This window comes from Columba livia, chromosome 8, assembly GCF_036013475.1.
Source record: "Columba livia isolate bColLiv1 breed racing homer chromosome 8, bColLiv1.pat.W.v2, whole genome shotgun sequence".
NCBI classification, from domain to species: Eukaryota; Metazoa; Chordata; class Aves; order Columbiformes; family Columbidae; genus Columba; species Columba livia.
The window spans coordinates 31308322-31326491 of NC_088609.1; the positions used below are offsets into that span (position 1 = coordinate 31308322).

The 18170-nt window shown below is 41.0% G+C and overlaps 1 protein-coding gene across 2 annotated transcripts in view; it reads left to right on the forward strand.

Moving 5' to 3' along the window:
* Positions 1-18170, forward strand: part of HMCN1 (hemicentin 1) — a 186274-nt gene that overhangs the window by 135001 nt on the left and 33103 nt on the right. For both annotated transcript variants that reach the window (XM_065072788.1, XM_065072789.1), the window contains exons 56-71: positions 124-311; positions 1143-1239; positions 5776-5937; positions 6703-6816; positions 6950-7152; positions 7372-7453; positions 7589-7720; positions 7942-8091; positions 9634-9793; positions 10384-10508; positions 11961-12144; positions 12311-12408; positions 12767-13045; positions 13468-13658; positions 14525-14606; positions 15402-15538. In XM_065072788.1, coding sequence (XP_064928860.1) covers positions 124-311; positions 1143-1239; positions 5776-5937; positions 6703-6816; positions 6950-7152; positions 7372-7453; positions 7589-7720; positions 7942-8091; positions 9634-9793; positions 10384-10508; positions 11961-12144; positions 12311-12408; positions 12767-13045; positions 13468-13658; positions 14525-14606; positions 15402-15538 — 2384 coding nt within the window. The remainder of the gene's footprint in view (positions 1-123; positions 312-1142; positions 1240-5775; positions 5938-6702; positions 6817-6949; positions 7153-7371; positions 7454-7588; positions 7721-7941; positions 8092-9633; positions 9794-10383; positions 10509-11960; positions 12145-12310; positions 12409-12766; positions 13046-13467; positions 13659-14524; positions 14607-15401; positions 15539-18170) is intronic.

The window sequence follows — 18170 nt, forward strand, 5'->3', positions numbered from 1 at the left end:
AGGGCAAATGAAACAAATAATCAAATATATCAAGAAATACATTCACAAACATTAAAATAAAATAAAATGAAGACTGGGAGACACCAAGTCACAGTATTCTTGTGCCATTTTGCTGGTTTGCAGTACCCCCATCCATCGGCGGAGCGGAGGGCGACCTGCCCGAAGAAGTGACGGTGCTGGTGCACAAAGCTGCGGCGCTGGACTGTGTCGCCAGTGGCAGCCCCGCTCCGAGCATCACCTGGCAAAAGGACGGCCACCTCCTCACAGAAGATGCCAAACACACGTTCCTATTCAACGGGAGGACGTTACAGGTAGCTCTCAGGGAATCACTGATTTTTAGCATTGCGAACACAAGCTGCCCATAAAGATAGAACGGTTTAGATTTGCTGAATATAAGATGCTGATTTTTTATTAATGAGGTTCTGCCAACCTAAGGGCTTTTTGTCTCTTGTCCCTGTCCCTCAGCTGCTCCTTCCTGCTCCTGTGGAGTTCCCTCAGTTGTGCTGATCCATCTCTGTATGGGTTTGTGCTGTGTACCGCAGCAGGGAAATCACTCAGTTTAAAATACACTTGATTTATGTGGAGAATGACTTGTCAGTTTTGTCCAAGTTTCCCTAAGAAAGTTTCATTATTGGAAAATGTGCTTTTTAATTTAAAGAAAATAGTGAATTCTGAAGAACACACCCACCCCCCCATGGATGGATGATACTGGATGGAACTGTTAAAACAGAGCGCTGAGCTTAATTGTCTCAATTTCTGTAGCGTGATCTAAGAGTACAATAAAAAATAAAAACCAGATAGAACACAAAGATTTTTATTTCAAATATTTAGTGAATAGATGTTTTGTTACGCACTTTAAATGAATTTAATGTGGAAGATCCTATGGTGACTTTTCTGGAGGTTTGAGATGCACAGATTTGCGTAGTAGATTCTGAAAGGAGGAGCATCTGTGGCAGTTTTTCAAATTGACTCCTTCATAACACTGCAAAAGCATTAGTAAAAAAGTCAATGAAACAAAAACAAATGCAGACTCACAAGTCTCAAAGACCCCCAAGTTCTTTGGGGAGACACCAAAACTTGATGCTTTAATAGTCAGTTGCCTTATATATTCACTTAACAACAATCTTGTTTCTTTTTCTTAGATTCTGAATTCCCAAATAACAGACACTGGCAGGTATGTCTGTGTCGTGGAAAACATAGCTGGAAGTGCCAAAAAGTATTTTAACCTCAATGTTCATGGTAAGTACCGTAATCCATAATTTTCTGGTTATCTTCTTTCAAATAGTAGTTCAGCTTGAATGTGTTAATTTTAGAGTGCAAATGCTTAGCTTTATGCATATAAGTTGTCTTTTTGGGTATAACGGAGATTCTGAGGCACTAGAAATCAAATACAAGCTTAAAGTACCTTGGCAAAACATAGTTTGTGATATCCCGTGGCTTCAGCTCTTTATATGTATTCCATGGAGATGGAAATCAGGTCTTGCTAAGCCCTGAAATCATGAATAACAAACTGCTAACAAAGAGATACGGCATTGCAAAAGCTTGCTTTGAAAAGTGTCTCCTTTAAGATTCCTTTCTGGGTGTTTTTATCTGTTGATTGGGGTTTGTAGTTTTTGTTGTTTGGGGTGTTTTTGTGGTTGGTTTTTCTTTTTTGGGTTGTGGTGTTGGCTTTTTGGAGGGGGGTGTTTAGGGGGGGGGGGGGTGTTTGTTTTTGTTTGTTTTTTTGATGTTGTTGAGTTAGAGTAGGATTAAAATAAATTTGAGCATTTGATATCACAAGCCTAAAACAAATACAATCAAGAAATTAAGACATTTCCCATTATTTTGAGAAAACAGTCTCTCTACCACCTTCCTGTACCTCTTCTGATAGCTTCAGAAAATTGGGAAATTTCTAATTCATATTTCAAAGTTAACCTTAACTTCTTTGGTTTCTACCCACTATTCTTTTCTCCACTTTCAGCTTTCCATTCTGAAGATTATTCCATTATTGCCATAAATTCATCTACACCATTACGTAATAAAATCTACCAAGATACATCTTTATCTACTTTCACAATATGATTTGGAGCCTTGTATCACAGTCTGCTCCATATGATCAATCCCCTATTTCACATCCTCGTTGGCTGGCTGATCTTCTCTATTACGTACTAGATATTATAGAAGTGCTATCTTCTCTCTCCCTTCCTTAAATGTAGTACCAACATCCAAGGAATTTGATGATTCAAGTTATTACATACCAAAGAAATAAATTTTGTTCTCATTCACACATGCAGCAAATTTACAGACTAAAAGAAACAAATGTGTGGTGCTTTTCTCTACTCAGTCATAGAATTAGACAGAAGTAGTGTTGTCCTGGGAAGAATTTGCCCTGGAGTTGTTCTCCAAGAAGTTATTTTCTGTCCGTGGAGTCTGTCCAGATTTCCTGATGTTTGAGTTTGGATTTGAAATCAAAACATTTTGCTTTCCTTGACATTTGTGTTTTAATTTAAACCTCTTGTCTTTAAAATAATTGTTTATAATGACCACAGTCTAATACTATTATATTAAAAGAAATATTTGCATGAAGCGTCAATTCTAGCTCAACAGTATGACTAATTTAGGTCTATTCATCTCAAAATGCATTTTCATTTGAAAAATTAGAAAAGAACTATTCAGGAAAGGACCACCCAGGGTGAAGCACTGATGAAATTGCATTATCATCACTAAGCAGCATGATCTATTGTTTCGTCAGTGCCAAAACCAGGTTATTTTCCAGCATATTTCTGTGTCTCTAATTTAAACAAATATTAAACAAGGTGCTCTTTAATTAGTTGAAAAATCCACTTCTTGCCTCAAAGATGAGTAATAAAATGAAAATTAATCCTTCTAGAGCGCTGAAAATTAGCATCCAGTTTTAAAGTCTCAGTCTCTAAACTTTATATATAATATATATAACAAATAGGTACTTTTCCTCACAAGTCTATGGGACCAGATGGGATCCATCCTAGGGTGATGAGGGAGCTAGCAGAAGAGCTCGCCAAGCCGCTCTCCATCATCTTCCAACAGTCCTGGCTCACTGGGGAGGTCCCATATGATTGGAAATTGGCCAATGTTACCCCAGTCCACAAAAAGGGCTGCAGAGCTGACCCTGGCAACTCCAGGCCTGTCAGCCTGACCTCGGTGCCTGGCAGGGTTATGGAGCAGATCATCCTGAATGGAATCACACAGCACCTTCAGGATGGACAAGGGATCAGACCCAGCCAGCATGGGTTTAGGAGGGGCAGGTCCTGTCTGACCAACCTGATCTCCATTTATGATCAGGTGACTCACCTGGTGGATGAGGGGAAAGCTGTGGATGTGGTCTATCTGGACTTCAGCAAGGCTTTGACACTGTCTCCCATAATATACTCCTGCAAAAGCTGGTAGCCCATGGCTTGGACAAGTGTACTCTACGCTGGGTTAAGAACTGGCTGGAGGGCCGGGCCCAGAGAGTGCTGGTGAATGGGGCTGCATCCAGCTGGCGGCCAGTCACTAGTGGTGTTCCCCAGGGGTCAGTGTTGGGTCCAGTCCTGTTCAACAGCTTTATTGACGATTTAGATGAGGGGATTGAGACCATCATCAGCAAATTTGCTGATGACACCAAGTTGCGAGGGAGTGTCGACCTGCTGGAAGGCAGGAGGGCTCTGCAGAGGGATCTGGATAGACTGGAAAAATGGGCTGATTCCAATGGGATGAAGTTCAACAAGGCCAAGTGCCGGGTGCTGCGCTTTGGCCACAACAACCCCCTGCAGCGCTCCAGGCTGGGAGCAGAGTGGCTGGAGAGCAGTCAGACAGAAAGGGACCTGGGGGTGCTAATTGACAGGAAGCTCAACAAGAGCCAACAGTGTGCCCAGGTGGCCAAGAAGGCCAACGGTATCCTGTCCTGTATCAAAAATAGCGTGGTCAGCAGGACAAGGGCAGTGATCCTTCCCCTGTACTCTGCATTGGGGAGGCCACACCTGGAGTGTTGTGTTCAGTTCTGGGCCCTCAGGTCAGGAAAGACATTGAAGTGCTGGAGCGGGTCCAGAGAAGAGCAACACGACTGGTGAAGGGACTTGAACACAAGCCCTATGGAGAGAGGCTGAGGGAGCTGGGCTTGTTTAGTCTGGAGAAGAGGAGGCTTAGAGGTGAGCTCAGCACTCTCTAGAACTACCTGAAGGGCAGTTCTAGCCAGGTGGGGATTGGTCTCTTCTCCCAGGCAGTCAGCAATAGGACAAGGGGCCATGGGCTTCAACTCTGCCAGGGGAAATTTAGGCTGAGATTAGAAAGCAATTCTTTACAGAGAGAGTGGTCAGGCATTGGAATGGCTGCCCAGGGAGGTGCTGGACTCACCGGCCCTGGAGGTTTTTAAACTGAGATTGGACATGGCACTTAGTGCCATGATCTAGTGAATGGACTGGAGTTGGACCAAGGGTTGGACTGGATGATCTCTGAGGGCTTTTCCAACCCAGTCGATTCTGTGATTCTGTGATTCCCACCAAATGCCCAAGTAGAGCCCATTTCTGTATCTGTATGCAGATTACCTGTGGTGCACAGGCCATGAGGGCTGCAGGATTTGAAATTTACCATTGATATAGTTTAAGCAGAATTCATTAAAAGATAGCTCAGATTTGGCCCTGTGTATTTAATGCCCACTGTCTTGCACTGCCAATAGTCACATCTGTGGGAAAGTAACTGTAAAAGTAAATAAACCATAAAATGTCATCGGATCAGAATTCTCCATTTATTCGTCAAGCATTTCATGCTCATCATCAGGGAAATAACCTTTAGTTATTCCAAGCTGAAAAATATGGGCTGAATTCACCCATTTACGTTGACTCCGCTTGTTCCTGCAGTGCCACCAAGGAGCAATAAACTTGTCTTAATGACTCTTTTGTGTCAGTCAAGTGACAGAAAACAGCTGGAGCGTTTCTGGCATAGGGTCCAAAATACTTGAACATTTCTGTCTTTGAAGAGGAGGATTCCTTGTGTTCTTTGGAATGATTTTTCCACCCTACAGAGCCAAGAACATGCTTTTGCTTTCCTCTTAAGTGTTTTATAGATCCCCGCTGCAAAAACATGGAAACTAAAACTTGGGGTTTATTGAAAGCAAGAGATTTACAGTTATTTCATTTTAAACGGTTCTTGTCGAAAGGTCAAATGTCAAAATATTCTTGTCTTTAAAAATACCGGGACTTGTAAGCTTAAAAACGCATCCCTTAGAGCAATACTTGCATGCCAGAATTTTAAACAACAGGTTAGTCTGGTTAACCAAAGAACTCTGAACTGTATCAGAAGTCACTTTTGGTTCTTCATAATGAGAAAATGGATCATTTCAGAAAGAATAGGAGTAATACAGTATCAGGAAGAAATGGTACTTGTCATCCTACATATCCTGACAAGGTGAATTTAATCTCTCCTGCCTTATGTACCAATATCCTATGAGTACAGTGTTTTAAAATCGGTGATGCATTAGTCAGGATCTGTGGGATCTCTTACATGTTGATTAGCCTTCCCAAATCCCAAGCGCAGAAGGACCTCAAATTAAAGAATTTATTTTTTTGTGAATTATAGGAACAGCAATGACCGTTAGGTTGACTTCAGTCATATTTCCAGATACATCCAAAAATCCAGCGGATCCATTCGTAGGATGGGAAGGATTTTTGCAACTTGACCCCTTGGCAAAACTCAGCAATTCAGCTCTGAGTAAATCAGGATCTTGTGGAATATTGTTTGCTGGCACAATAGTAGGTACCATTGATGTCTTTCTCTCCACAGTTCCTCCAAGTGTTGTCGGTGCTAATCCTGAGAATTTGACTGTGGTGGTGAATAATTTCATCTCGCTGACTTGCGAGGTCACTGGCTTTCCACCTCCTGATCTCAGCTGGCTTAAGAACGGAAAACCTCTCAGTTCAAATGCCAACGCTTTTGTTGTACCTGGTGAGACCTTTGTGCTCAATTTCTGTCTGTTTTGTCTTGATAAAGGCGCTGACCATTATTTATTGAGCCAGTGTATTCTTGGTATTACCCCAGTGAGTAGACAAGACGCTTGGCCTACTGCGTTGAATAATTTCTCGGCTGTTGGGTAGGTTCACTTTTTAAAGAAAAGTGGCTCAGACTGGAAGCACTGAAATAAATTGTGTGAAAAAAAAGAGGTCAAATCAGATAACAGAGGTTCTCTGGTAATAGGTATTGATTAAAGTTGAGCCATGTTGATTCACCTTCCAAAGAAATGATCAGAAATTGTTTTGGAGGCTGAGGTGTAAATTCTGTTGGCATAGGTAACAAAAAGTGAAAACCTTCTCGTTGACTTCAGGGGGAATCTGCTTTAGCCCTGCTGAACTCACAGGAAGAAATCCTGGTGTTCTGAGGTCTCCTTAACCCCTCAATGCTCCCCACTAAATAAATTCCACGAATGTCTGTGGCATTTCTGCTCCTGCTGATTCTCTTCAGCCCAGGGTACCAAGTATTTGTGGTCCGAACTTAGAATTAACAGCGCGAATGAAATTTACCCTAAAATTTTAGTTCTCTTGGCTGGATTTTTTTTCTTTTAAGGATTAATGTACCTTAAAAACCAATGTTTTTTTGAATCTGAGGTTAATTTAGTGCCTACGCTCAGTTTCTTGGACCTGCAGTTATAAAATAGCATTTGAGATGGATACAATAACCACAGAACAAATCTCAAGCCTTCTCTCTCCCCTTCAGGTGCTCGGACTCTTCAGATTCCTCGAGCCAAATTACCAGATGATGGTGAATATACTTGTATTGCCAGAAACCAAGCTGGAGAAAGTCACAAGAAGAGTTTCCTAACTGTCCTTGGTTTGTTTTTTACTATTTTCTGAAATAATATCTACTGCTTTAAAAACTCAGTAGTTTGTATTTACCTTTATTAGGTTGTTTCCTGCCCTCTCACAGAACAGAGGCAGAAATAACTCTTGAGTTTCTTCTACAGTGCCCCCAAGCATCAAAGACCACAGTGGAACCTCAGTGACGGTGCTGAACGTGCGAGTGGGCGCCCCCGTGACGTTGGAGTGTGAATCCAATGCTATTCCCCCGCCAGTCATCACCTGGTACAAGAACAGGCGCATCATTTCAGAGTCTGCAAACGTGGAGATCTTAGCAGATGGGCAGACGTTACGAATCAAGAGTGCAGAGGTAGGTCAGGCTGGGGGGATGATGCATCTGCCACTATTCTCCTACTGTTCAGCAATTATTTTACTCTTTTTGGTGTATTCTGCTAGCGATACGTATATTTGCTGGAGGCCTTTTGTTCTGTGAAAAGGATCTTGAGTTGACAGAGGCAAAGGCTCTTAATATCTCTAAACTGTAGCATTTAAATAAGACTCTATAATATTTTTTTTAAATTTATTTTAGGTTTCTGACACGGGCCAATACGTGTGCAAAGCCATAAATATTGCAGGGCAAGATGATAAAAACTTCCATCTGAATGTTTATGGTGAGCATACTCTGCTTTATCTGCGCTTGTTTTTATATAATAATACCACAGACGCTGTAGAGTAGACAATTCAAAATCAGTTGACAAAAATGTTTGGTAACGAAACCATTCTTATCGTTTCCATTCAATTAATAGTGCCACCAACTATAGAAGGCCCTGAGGAAGAGTCAGTCAATGAAACTATCAGCAATCCTGTGACCTTCGTATGTGATGCCACTGGAATTCCTCCACCAACACTAGTGTGGCTTAAGGATGGAAAACCAATAGGTAACGTCCTCTCACGCTCTTTTCTGCTCCTTTTTCCCTGCTTTGGGGCACCACTGTGCTATTTGCTTTCTGTTTTTTGATTCTTCTTCATCCATCTCTAGACAGACACTTAACTGATTGGCATCTTTGTTCTGTTTTGAAATTTGATGAAAAAAATTCCTCAAGCTGTATTTGCCCTCAGTGGCCTGGTTTGGAATGACTACTTGTTTACATATTTTCAGAAAACTCCGATTCTCTTGAAGTTCATATTTTATCTGGTGGAAGCAAGCTTCAGATTGCTCGCTCTCAGCTTCTAGACAGTGGAACCTACACATGTATTGCCTCAAATGTAGAGGGAAAAGCTCAGAAAACTTACATGCTTTCTATCCAAGGTAAGGCATGAGCAGAACTGGTTAATCATTGGTTGAGTGTGACACTGTGTCTGTACTGGAAACACTGAAATAATGTAAATGTGGAGAAAAGTGGAGAATTTGGACCATTATTTCTATCATCGAATCATTTTGGTTGGAAGAGCCCCTCAAGATCATTGAGTCCAACCATAACCCACCCCTGGCACTGCCCCATGTCCCTGAGAACCTCATGTCCGTCTGTCCAGCCCTCCAGGGATGGTGACTCCAGCACTGCCCTGGGCAGCCTGTTCCAATGCCCCACAGCCCTTTGGGGAAGAAATTGTTCCCCACATCCAACCTCAACCTCCCCTGGCGCAACTTGAGGCCATTTCCTCTGCTCCTGGCGCTTGTTACTTGGCAGAAGAGCCCAACACCCACTTAGCTACAACCTCCTTTCAGGTGGTTGCAGCAACCAGTGGGGAAAAATGGGTTAGAGGATTATAGTGGTAGTCAGCAATTTCCATGAGAGAGAATATTCTTAATCTCTGATCATAGGAGAACTTGAAAGCAATCGGGAAGGCTGTGTGTGTTTGCTGCTCATCACATCCCTCCTCCTGCTGAACACACAGGCTCTGCTGGCTGTTGGAGTGTGGAACACCACACATATGTGGTTTCAGGAGCAGTGCTGATGTTGCCTCTTGTCTTTTTAGCCATAGCGAATAGGAGATAGCAAAAAAAACCCTGGGAGAATTTTCTCATGAAATTTTCACACCCCCCTGCTCAACTCAGAACCCCTTATTTATTATGGAATTGTCACCTGCCTCCCTGCGCATCACACTTATGCTACAACTGTCTGTTTTCCTCTGTTCCTAATGACTCGTGCCCATTAATTACACTGGTTCCCCCCCATGTCTGATAAGATGCTCATGGTGTAGTATCTCCAGCTTTCTGCTGTGCTCCCTTTCTGTGCTGGCGGTGGCTGGTTGAGGAGGAGGCAGCAAATGTGGCTGAATTTGCTTGAAATGCCCCAAATTTCCTAGTGGGACTGACAGTCTCAATGTGATGGATAGCATGAGAGTCATCCTGGGCTTTTAGGAGAACAGGCCAAACATGGCTGCTGGTTCAGACCAAATCAATGTGCGGCTGTTAAAAGGATGATGGGCTGATGCGATCACAGAAATAATAGAATCACAGAACCTGTATGCTAAGCACATTCTCAAGACTTAAAGCAGGCATTTAATTGTTACAGTGTGTCTGATGTTTAATGACACGGGATTTTGTCATATTATTGTACATGTGAGCACTGTTTGAGCTGATAACAGTAGATATTAAATATCATGGCAAAGATACATGGTTTTTATGATTTTGTAAATTAGCTGTTTTAAGGAATCACTGAAGTGGCTTTGAATTTATCTTTACAGAAGCCCATCTAGAAACAACATAATCACATACTTTCTAAACGAGGTTTGAATGGAGGTACTGCAATAAATGCTAATACTCACGCGCTACTGCAGTATAACTTTTTATAGCTGAACTACGTTTCTTGCTGATGAGTCTTCTCTTCCCTCCATCGTGTATTTCCAGTTCCTCCCAATATTGTTGGCTCTGAAATGCCCACTGAGGTCAGCGTCCTCCTAGGAGAAAGCATCCAGCTGGTCTGCGATGCCGACGGAGTGCCCACGCCTGTTGTGCAATGGCTTAAAGATGGAAAACCCCTTGCCAGCGATGATTTACAAAGAATAAGGCAAGCAAAAATAAGCAGGCATTCTATTCTCTTCTTGTATCCTTTTAAATCTCAGAGAGCCCTAAAAATTATAAAAAAGGGGTTCCTATGGGGGGAGTGTAAAGAGGTACTGAGGCTTAGGTTAAGAACGTCGTCTCCCTCTTTACCTTCTGTGAAATACTTTGTTATTAATTTGATTTTTTTTTATTTTGGTACAGAGATAAGTATATATCTATTTCTTTCTCAGTTAATAAGTTCCAATAAAGTTTATCAGGTTCCTTAAATTTTAGTTAGGTCAATGAGTTCCATTAATTTCCTTTGGAGGGGAAAAATCTGAGACATGGAAACATTTTACTCTTGATACTTTTTGTTACAGGTTTTTCAAAAGCCTGGTTGGAATTGAATACTAATGCAAGGTTAAACAGGACATCTCTAAGAAAAGCTTCCCAGCCTATCTCTAATAATAATATTTTGCACAAAAACAATGGTTCTCTTGCTGAATTCCCAAGAGGATAGAGATAGTTGATTTAAATGTACAAAAGTGACTGTTTATTTGCCAGGTCATAGGAATACATAAACAAACTCACTGTATTTTATGACCTTCCTTATAGAATAACTCCAGATGGCAGCACATTAAACATTGCCAGCGCTCTCGGTTCTGATACAGGAAAATACACTTGTGTGGCTACTAATCCTGCAGGAGAGGAAGACCGAATTTTCAACTTGAATGTATATGGTGAGTTTTCACAGATGCAGAACTGCAGTCTGGTCCATAATCCCGTCTTTGTAAGCGCTCCCAAGAGAGGGCCAAGAAATGAATGCCTGTCTTCAGGGTAATACTACAGTCATGTGTTTCCAATTTCATGTGCTGTAGATATCACTGTATATTACACAGGATGTTCTGTCAACGACAAAAGGATTGAAATCACTGGTGTTTGGGGATAAACAGAATTTAAACAAATTAATTCCTTTGGTGTATTTTGTAATAGAGGAATTTTGCTTGCAGTGGTGTGTTTGGTTTTTTTTCTTGTAGATTTACTCTGATACTGCTTTCTTCTTGTGTTAATTTATCTTCGCTAATTCCAATCAAAGTACATCAGCTAAAACCCAGAGTAGTACGATAGGCAACTGATAGTCAAAGGTCCTTAGAGTTTAAAAGAAAAGTGATAGAGTTTTGGACAAAATTCTTTCCTTGCACAACTTGACATACAGAAGATAGTGAGCATATTTCTTTCTTAGCGTGGTAGAGAGTGGACATTTTAATTTGTGAAAAATATGTTCATGAAGTACAATGACTAATGTGAAAGAGGGGCGAGTTCTGCATAGGCAGCATTTATCAGTTTTGTGTCTGTCCCACTCATACAGAGACTCAGAATCAATTAGAATATAAGCAGAGTAGCAAGAGATGACCACTGATATAATAAATAACAATATCGAATGACCGCATCAGATCTTCTGGGGACAGAATGGCATTATGCAACAGTGGAGACTTTTGTGGACAATTTTTCTCAGTTGAAGTTCAAGCAATAGCCAACTTAACCGGTCCTATCTGTGTGACTGTCATGCTGCCTGATGGGATCTGCAGTCAGACAGAATGTGGAGCTGCTGTGGCTGGGCCTCCTGTGTGTAGTGAGTCCCCTCTTACCCCAAGACCAAAACTAAAAAGCCCATCAAGCAGTTCTGTTAGAATAATCAGCCACAAACCTTAACTAGGCATTTCAAAGTTTTCTATGTTTAAAAATTAAGTCAGCATATACATCTAGAAGTTAATAAACTAACTTTGCTCTTGCATGATTCTAGCTTTCACGTTTTTAAAGATTTATTTAAGTGGGTAAGTTTGAGTGGCAGCAAACTGCCAGGTCCCATCTGGTGGTTGAGCCCATCCCCTGCATTGTCCTTCTCTTGCCATGAGCTTCAGGCTCTGGGCTGCCTCGTGTCTGCAACAACCTGACAAATCAGACAGATCATTCTGCTATCCTTCTGAAGTGCATCTGATTTTATAGATGTAAATGGCTATTTATTAGGGCTTAATATTATTGTTAGAAGATTTGCTCTTTAAAAAAATAGGGAACTTCTCATTGAATTGCCTACGGGGCATTAGGTGCCGGATTTACTGCAAGGTAACACATACGGAATGATTTCAAGAGCCAGTTTTAATATCTTCCTTTTCAATATTTACAAAATGTAGTTCCTCCAACAATAGCCAATAATAAAGAAGAAGCAGAGGACCTCACTGCCCTTCTGGACACCTCCCTAAATATTGAATGTACTGCCACTGGAACCCCAGCACCACAGATAAACTGGCTAAAGAATGGCCTTCCTCTGTCTGTCTCCTCCCAAACCAGGCTGCTGTCAGCTGGGCAGATCCTCAGGTTGGTTTCCATCTTTTTTAACTAGCTGAGTTTTCTGCTCCCTTTTGCTTTATCAGCATAATTCTGCTAGTGGTTTTGGAAGCAAGAATCAAATTTGATCCAAACCACATCATAATAAAGATAATGCATTCCATTTACAGCTTGCTTAAAATAATTTTCTCTTTAGGCTTGCCCGAGTGCAGATATCTGATACTGGGGTGTACACTTGTGTAGCATCTAACAGGGCCGGAGTGGACAACAAACATTACAGCCTTCATGTTTTCGGTGAGTTTCTTTGAAGTGCTTTATGTACAGAATCTTATTTCCTAAACCTAATATTCGGTTTTCTTTCTGACCAACGCAAAGGTGCAACCAGCCACAAATATATCTTACATAGGTAGTTATTAGGGAAACATTAACTTTTCAATGTGGTGGGGGTTTTTAATGGAAAGCTTTTTAACACTAGAAGAGCCCTTACTTGAATTGGAACCCATAATGTATGGTTTCTAAGTGGATTTTAGCACATGCTAAACATTAGGGTAAGTGAGGAAGTGCAAAAAGATGGCTAAATTCCAACTATTTCATATTCAGAATTAACATCTGGGTTGTACTCTGCATGAATCAGATCTTTGTTTCTCGGCAGTACCACCGAGCTTGGATAACGCAGGAGGAACAGAGGATGTGACTGTCGTGAAAGGCGGTTCAGCTTCGATTAAGTGTCTCACGGATGGCACTCCTGTCCCCACCATGTCCTGGTTTAAAAATGGACATCCCTTAAGCCTGGGAGCTCGCCTGACGTCGAGTAACCAAGGAATGGTCCTTCATTTTGTAAAAGCGGAGGTCGGTGATGCAGGCAAATACACTTGTGTAGCATCCAACGAAGCTGGAGACATCAGCAAGCACTTTTCCCTTAAAGTGCTGGGTAAGTGTTCGCCTTTCAGTTGAACAAAGTGCGAGCAGTAAATGAGTATCTACTCAAGACAATTAAAGTCTCTGGGGATAAGGAGTACTTTCAAGAAACATTTACTGTGATAAATGACAGAAATAAGGAAATGGAAGATACCTAAACATCTGTGAATGTGTAATAGAGTCTATCTTTTTTCCCAACGTTTCAGGGTTACTGAAATACGCTATAAGTAATGGTAAACTAATCTACAAAGTAATTTGGTTTAAAATAACTGACTTTGGTTAGTAAAAATTCCGTGAGATACTCAGTGAGTTCACAACACAGTCAGAAATGATACTGATGTAGGCTAATTCAACCAACTCTAATCACAAGGCTGTGTATCAGGTTTTATAGGCTTTTTGAGTAGACGAAGGACTCAAATGTTTTTCCTTCCACAGAACCGCCTCACATCAACGGTTCGGATCAAGCAGAAGAGCTCTCTGTCGTTGTTAACAACCCGCTGGAACTCCTCTGCGTCTCTTCTGGCATTCCAGTCCCCAAAATCTCATGGATGAAGGACGGGCGCCCACTTCTGCAGAACGATAATGTTCATATCCTAAGAGATGTCCTCCGAATAACCAGTGCTCAGGTAGAGTTTTTGCTTCAAAATAGGCTCAGTTTTGCAAACGGAACTGCCTGCTGTTAGGACCATCCTCTAAGAGGTGTCATAAAAAGCCTCTATAAAATCATCGACCTGCATTTGTGGTTGGAGAAGGTATTTTCCCATGCAGAACAAGCACCGGTATTAGGGCTTGAGAGTGCTCAAGCGTTTCTTCCTCTTCTGAGAGTTATTACTTCAAGTTCATTTCAGTGTTCTGTCATTTTTTTTATTTATTGCTACTCCTGTCTTTTTCCGGTTTTATTTCTGGTTTTAGTCTATATCTATAATCTGTTCTTGTCCATTTCCTGCCTATTGTTGCTATCTCTTGCTTTTCTTCTTTTGTATTTTACATTTCCTCCTCAGCCTTTCTTCTCTTTCCATTAGCTCAGATTTTCCTACTATGTTTGTTTTGCACATGTATAAACCATAGCTTACAGAGAAGAGTGGCATTTGCAGTCATCTGTGTGCAAGTTAAGGAGAACTAAATAAAGACAATACAAAGACTATCGGATGAATTTGGACAAGTAAAAAAAGCCAGTCCAGGGAAAAATAACCTTCACAAACCTGCCCAGTAAACTCAGGCAGCATCACAAAGAGAAGAGTTCTTGCTGCAGACACATTATCCAGAGAGATTTTGAGGTCCTGCAACTCTGAAACCATCTCTGTACAATCCCACCATGGAAGAATAAAGAAGTTTTCAATAACTTTATTAGTTTATTTTCAGGCGTTCCTTTTCTGTTTCGTTTGCATTTAAGTGCTGTCTGTTCTATGTTGTCGTCAATGTTTGTATTTCAGTTTTTCTGAACTGTTCCCATATTCTGAGGTTTCTGCTGAAGTCGTTGATCTGTTTCTAGGTGGAGGACACAGGAAGATACACGTGTTTGGCATCTAGCCCAGCAGGAGATGATGACAAGGAATATTTAGTAAGAGTGCACGGTAAGTTTAATTTTGGGGAAAAAAAATTCCTCAAACCATAAACTACTAAGGTATGTATTAGTATCTCATTAAAAAGCTCATATTAATAAAGAAGTAGTATTCGGTGTTTTGAGAAAATGATATCACACCATATGATCATAATTAACATTTCTGGATAAGGGTAACTATTCTGAATATGATACACAATTAATAGAGAAAGTTCCACCTGATGCATCTGATTTCTGTTATAATTCCAAATCCTACATTTTGAATTCCTAGGAAGGTTATAGATATCAGTATTCAGTTGGATTGAATTTATTGTGCTTGCTGAAAAATTATGTGAATTATACTGATATCTATGATCATCTTAGTTTTTCAGTAGAAAAAGGTAAGAAATGTATTTGGAAATGAATACATAAAATGTAATGACAGTAAAGGAAGTATAAATGGGACTTCTGCAGTTCTACCATATGCCTCAGGTTTCTTTTTGAAGATTATAGCTCCCATGTTTGTTGATGAACAGTTGATGGAACTTGGGTGATTTCTGCTCCACCTGGCTTAAAAGCTGGTCATCTCACTGAGGATGGACTTTAAATTAGTTTGTGTATTAGTTTCCACTGTGTGACCTAAGAAACAAATTCATCAGTACAAATGTGATATATTTAACAAAGATATTGGAAAGCAGAACTAATTAGTGATACTGTAGCTTTGCATTTATTGTATATTCAAGAAATAAATTGGAAATTTTCAGTGAATGATTTTAATGGGAACTCATACGTGTGGTGTTTATTTTTTTTTCCTTAATTTCTGCAACAGTTCCTCCTAACATTGCTGGTACCAGTGGTCCGCAGGACATCACCGTGTTGCAGAACAGACAAGTTATACTGGAATGCAAGTCAGATGCTGTGCCACCTCCCACCATCTCCTGGCTCAAAAATGGAGAAGTTTTAGAGGTATAGTGCTTACGCTATTTGTACTATTCCTCTGCTCCCTTTAGTTTTTTTACACACAGTGCCTGAGGTTTCTTATTCAGCTCACTCGCCCCTTCAGTGCAGTCCGAGTTCTGGAGCTTTGAATTCAAGAGCAGCCGAGTAGCCCCAGCACACCCACAGTTAGTCCTGACGAGTCCCTGAAGCCGGGACGCGTGTGAAGTGGCCATCCCGCTGTTACTTGTTCTTTTTTCCTTTAGGGGGATCCCTTGCTCCTCCTGGATCCTCTGCACAATGCTAGAAGCCTTTGGTATACTCCTGAATGGCTTCCCAGGAAAGGTAGCTGAGAAAAGACCGCACCACATGTTCCTTTGGGTATATTATGCATCCTCCTATTCTAGTAGCATTTAGAAAAGGATTAAAACTCTTAATGTCGAAGAAAATGGGTTCCTGTTCACCACAGTTTTGTATCAAGTGCATCTTTTTCACCCAGAATTCCAGGTAGTCCCATGTTAAGGCATCAAGCCTTTGTTGGTTGAGAGACAGTTAGCAAGATGAGGGTGGCTGATAGAAAACGAATTTTTTACTTTGCATCCTCTGCTTTGGGATCACTCAGAAACCAGGTGCTTTCAGTTTGAACCGTTTAAGTTCAGTTATTAATTGAACTTATTTAATTGATAATTTTTTTCAATTGATCTTTATTCATTAATGAAGAGGAAGCAAATTCAGGTTATTAATTGTGTCTCCTCTGACTGTAGTCCATCCGTAGTCTTTGCCCAAAGTTCTGCTTATTTGCTTTCCTGCTGACGTGCCATTCTTCAGCCTCTTTCTCTGTTGTAAATGTAGACGAATGAAATGTTAGTGGAAGACATAAGAATATGGTAGGCAATCATGCCTTACCAAGTGCTGCTAGGAAATATAACCTGAATATAGCACAAGAACTAGCTAGTTCTACAGAAACACTCTTCTTCTGAACGGTTAATTCTTTAATTGGCTAGTGATTCTTTTCTATATATATATATATAGTATTTTTTAAGAAAGCGAGGTTGAACAAGGCTTGGAAGTTACATATGTGAATACTTTTTCCCTGTGTTCCTTGGAAAGCTTGTGTTTTAAAAGCAGTAATTAATGAAAATAAACCACAAAAAGAAGGCACTGTTACAGATATTCCCCAGAAAACAAAGCACTAGAGGAACACTAGGATAGATGTATGTACTCAGCTGATAACCTGTGAATTCACTTTTGTCTTCTCATGCCTTGTGAATTGATGTCAGTGTGTGAGGGCTGAGTCACTTTGCTTGGTCAGTCCCTGCCTTTTGATTTATAATAGAGTAGGGAATTTCAATCTCTAGAATCAGCTTTCCTCCAGCACTGAATTTAAGTTACACATTTCGTTTAGACTTGGTTTGTCATGTGTCATTCAAGTAGCAGACTCAGGTTTATTCTGTTCCCCACCATCCTTTTCATTCTCCAGCTTTATATAAATATATACTCCAGATACCAGGAAAACATTAGTGTCCTCCTGAATGCCTGGATGCTTTCTCAACCTCAAAGAAGTGTAATAACCTACTAATACTAAGCAGCTGGGGAAGAGCTCTCCTCGTGTGTGGGAAGAGAGATCCTCTGGGGCATATTATCCTCCTCATCTGGGAAAAGTTCAGGTTTCACAGTGACAAGAGCGGACTGGAGAAAGTCAGGTTTTCAGGTTGCAGTGTTATTTCAATCTAAATCATCACTGCTTCTTGTGAAACAGCTTTGTGGTGGAGGGTGTCATTCCTCCTGGTTTTGTTGCCTTGCACGATGCACGTGTTGAGGTCTCTTCTAGATTTCTGTATGTTTAATGCTATAATGCTGCAGCACCACCAGTTTTGGTAGCAGACCTGTAGAAAGATCTAACCTCTAGCTGCTTTGGAGTCCTTGCACTCTCCATGGATTTGGAAATGTACTTTGAGTGTAATGAAAAGTAGGTAGGAGCATCTTGACCTAATCTGGCGTTAAATAAACACTAAAAGAACTGCTGAATTTCTCAAAGGTGGGGTTTTCTGCCATACTTTGAGTAGAGCATAAGCAGTAAATGATCCCTTCACTGCCTGCTTTTTGTTGCCTATATGCCTCTATGTTTAGAAACTAATAGCACAGGCTGTGTACTCAATGGGAAATCCCAGTTATTACCCCAAATCTGGCTGTCTGTAACCCACATTTCACCTGTGAGGCTCCAGCATCACTTTTACTCAGCACTGGTAGTCTTACCAAGTTGGTGCCTCATATGAGCCCTGCCTGCTAGGGTAGTAGTGCAGACCCAGAGGAGTTTCTCCTCTCTGTTGTAGCTGCTTTTCTCAGCCAAAAGAGCAGATGGGAACGGCAGCTTTCCATTTATTTCATCCAAAGTGTGGGTAGCACTTACTGGAAAAGTTTGAGTTTCTATTATTTTTCTACTGTTTTTTTATCAGGTGTTTGAACCGTTGTCGTTGATATTGCCGTCGGTCATTTGTGCAGATCTGACCCAGACTGGTTGTGGTAAAAAAAGCTTTGAGTTCAAAGGGCTGCTTAGCAGGTGCTCTGGAGCCGCCATGGAGCTGAGAAGAGCAGTATCCTCTGGCTAAGAAACTTAGTTTGTGCTGGCTCCCACCTGATCAAGACTGTGACGTTTGAAGAA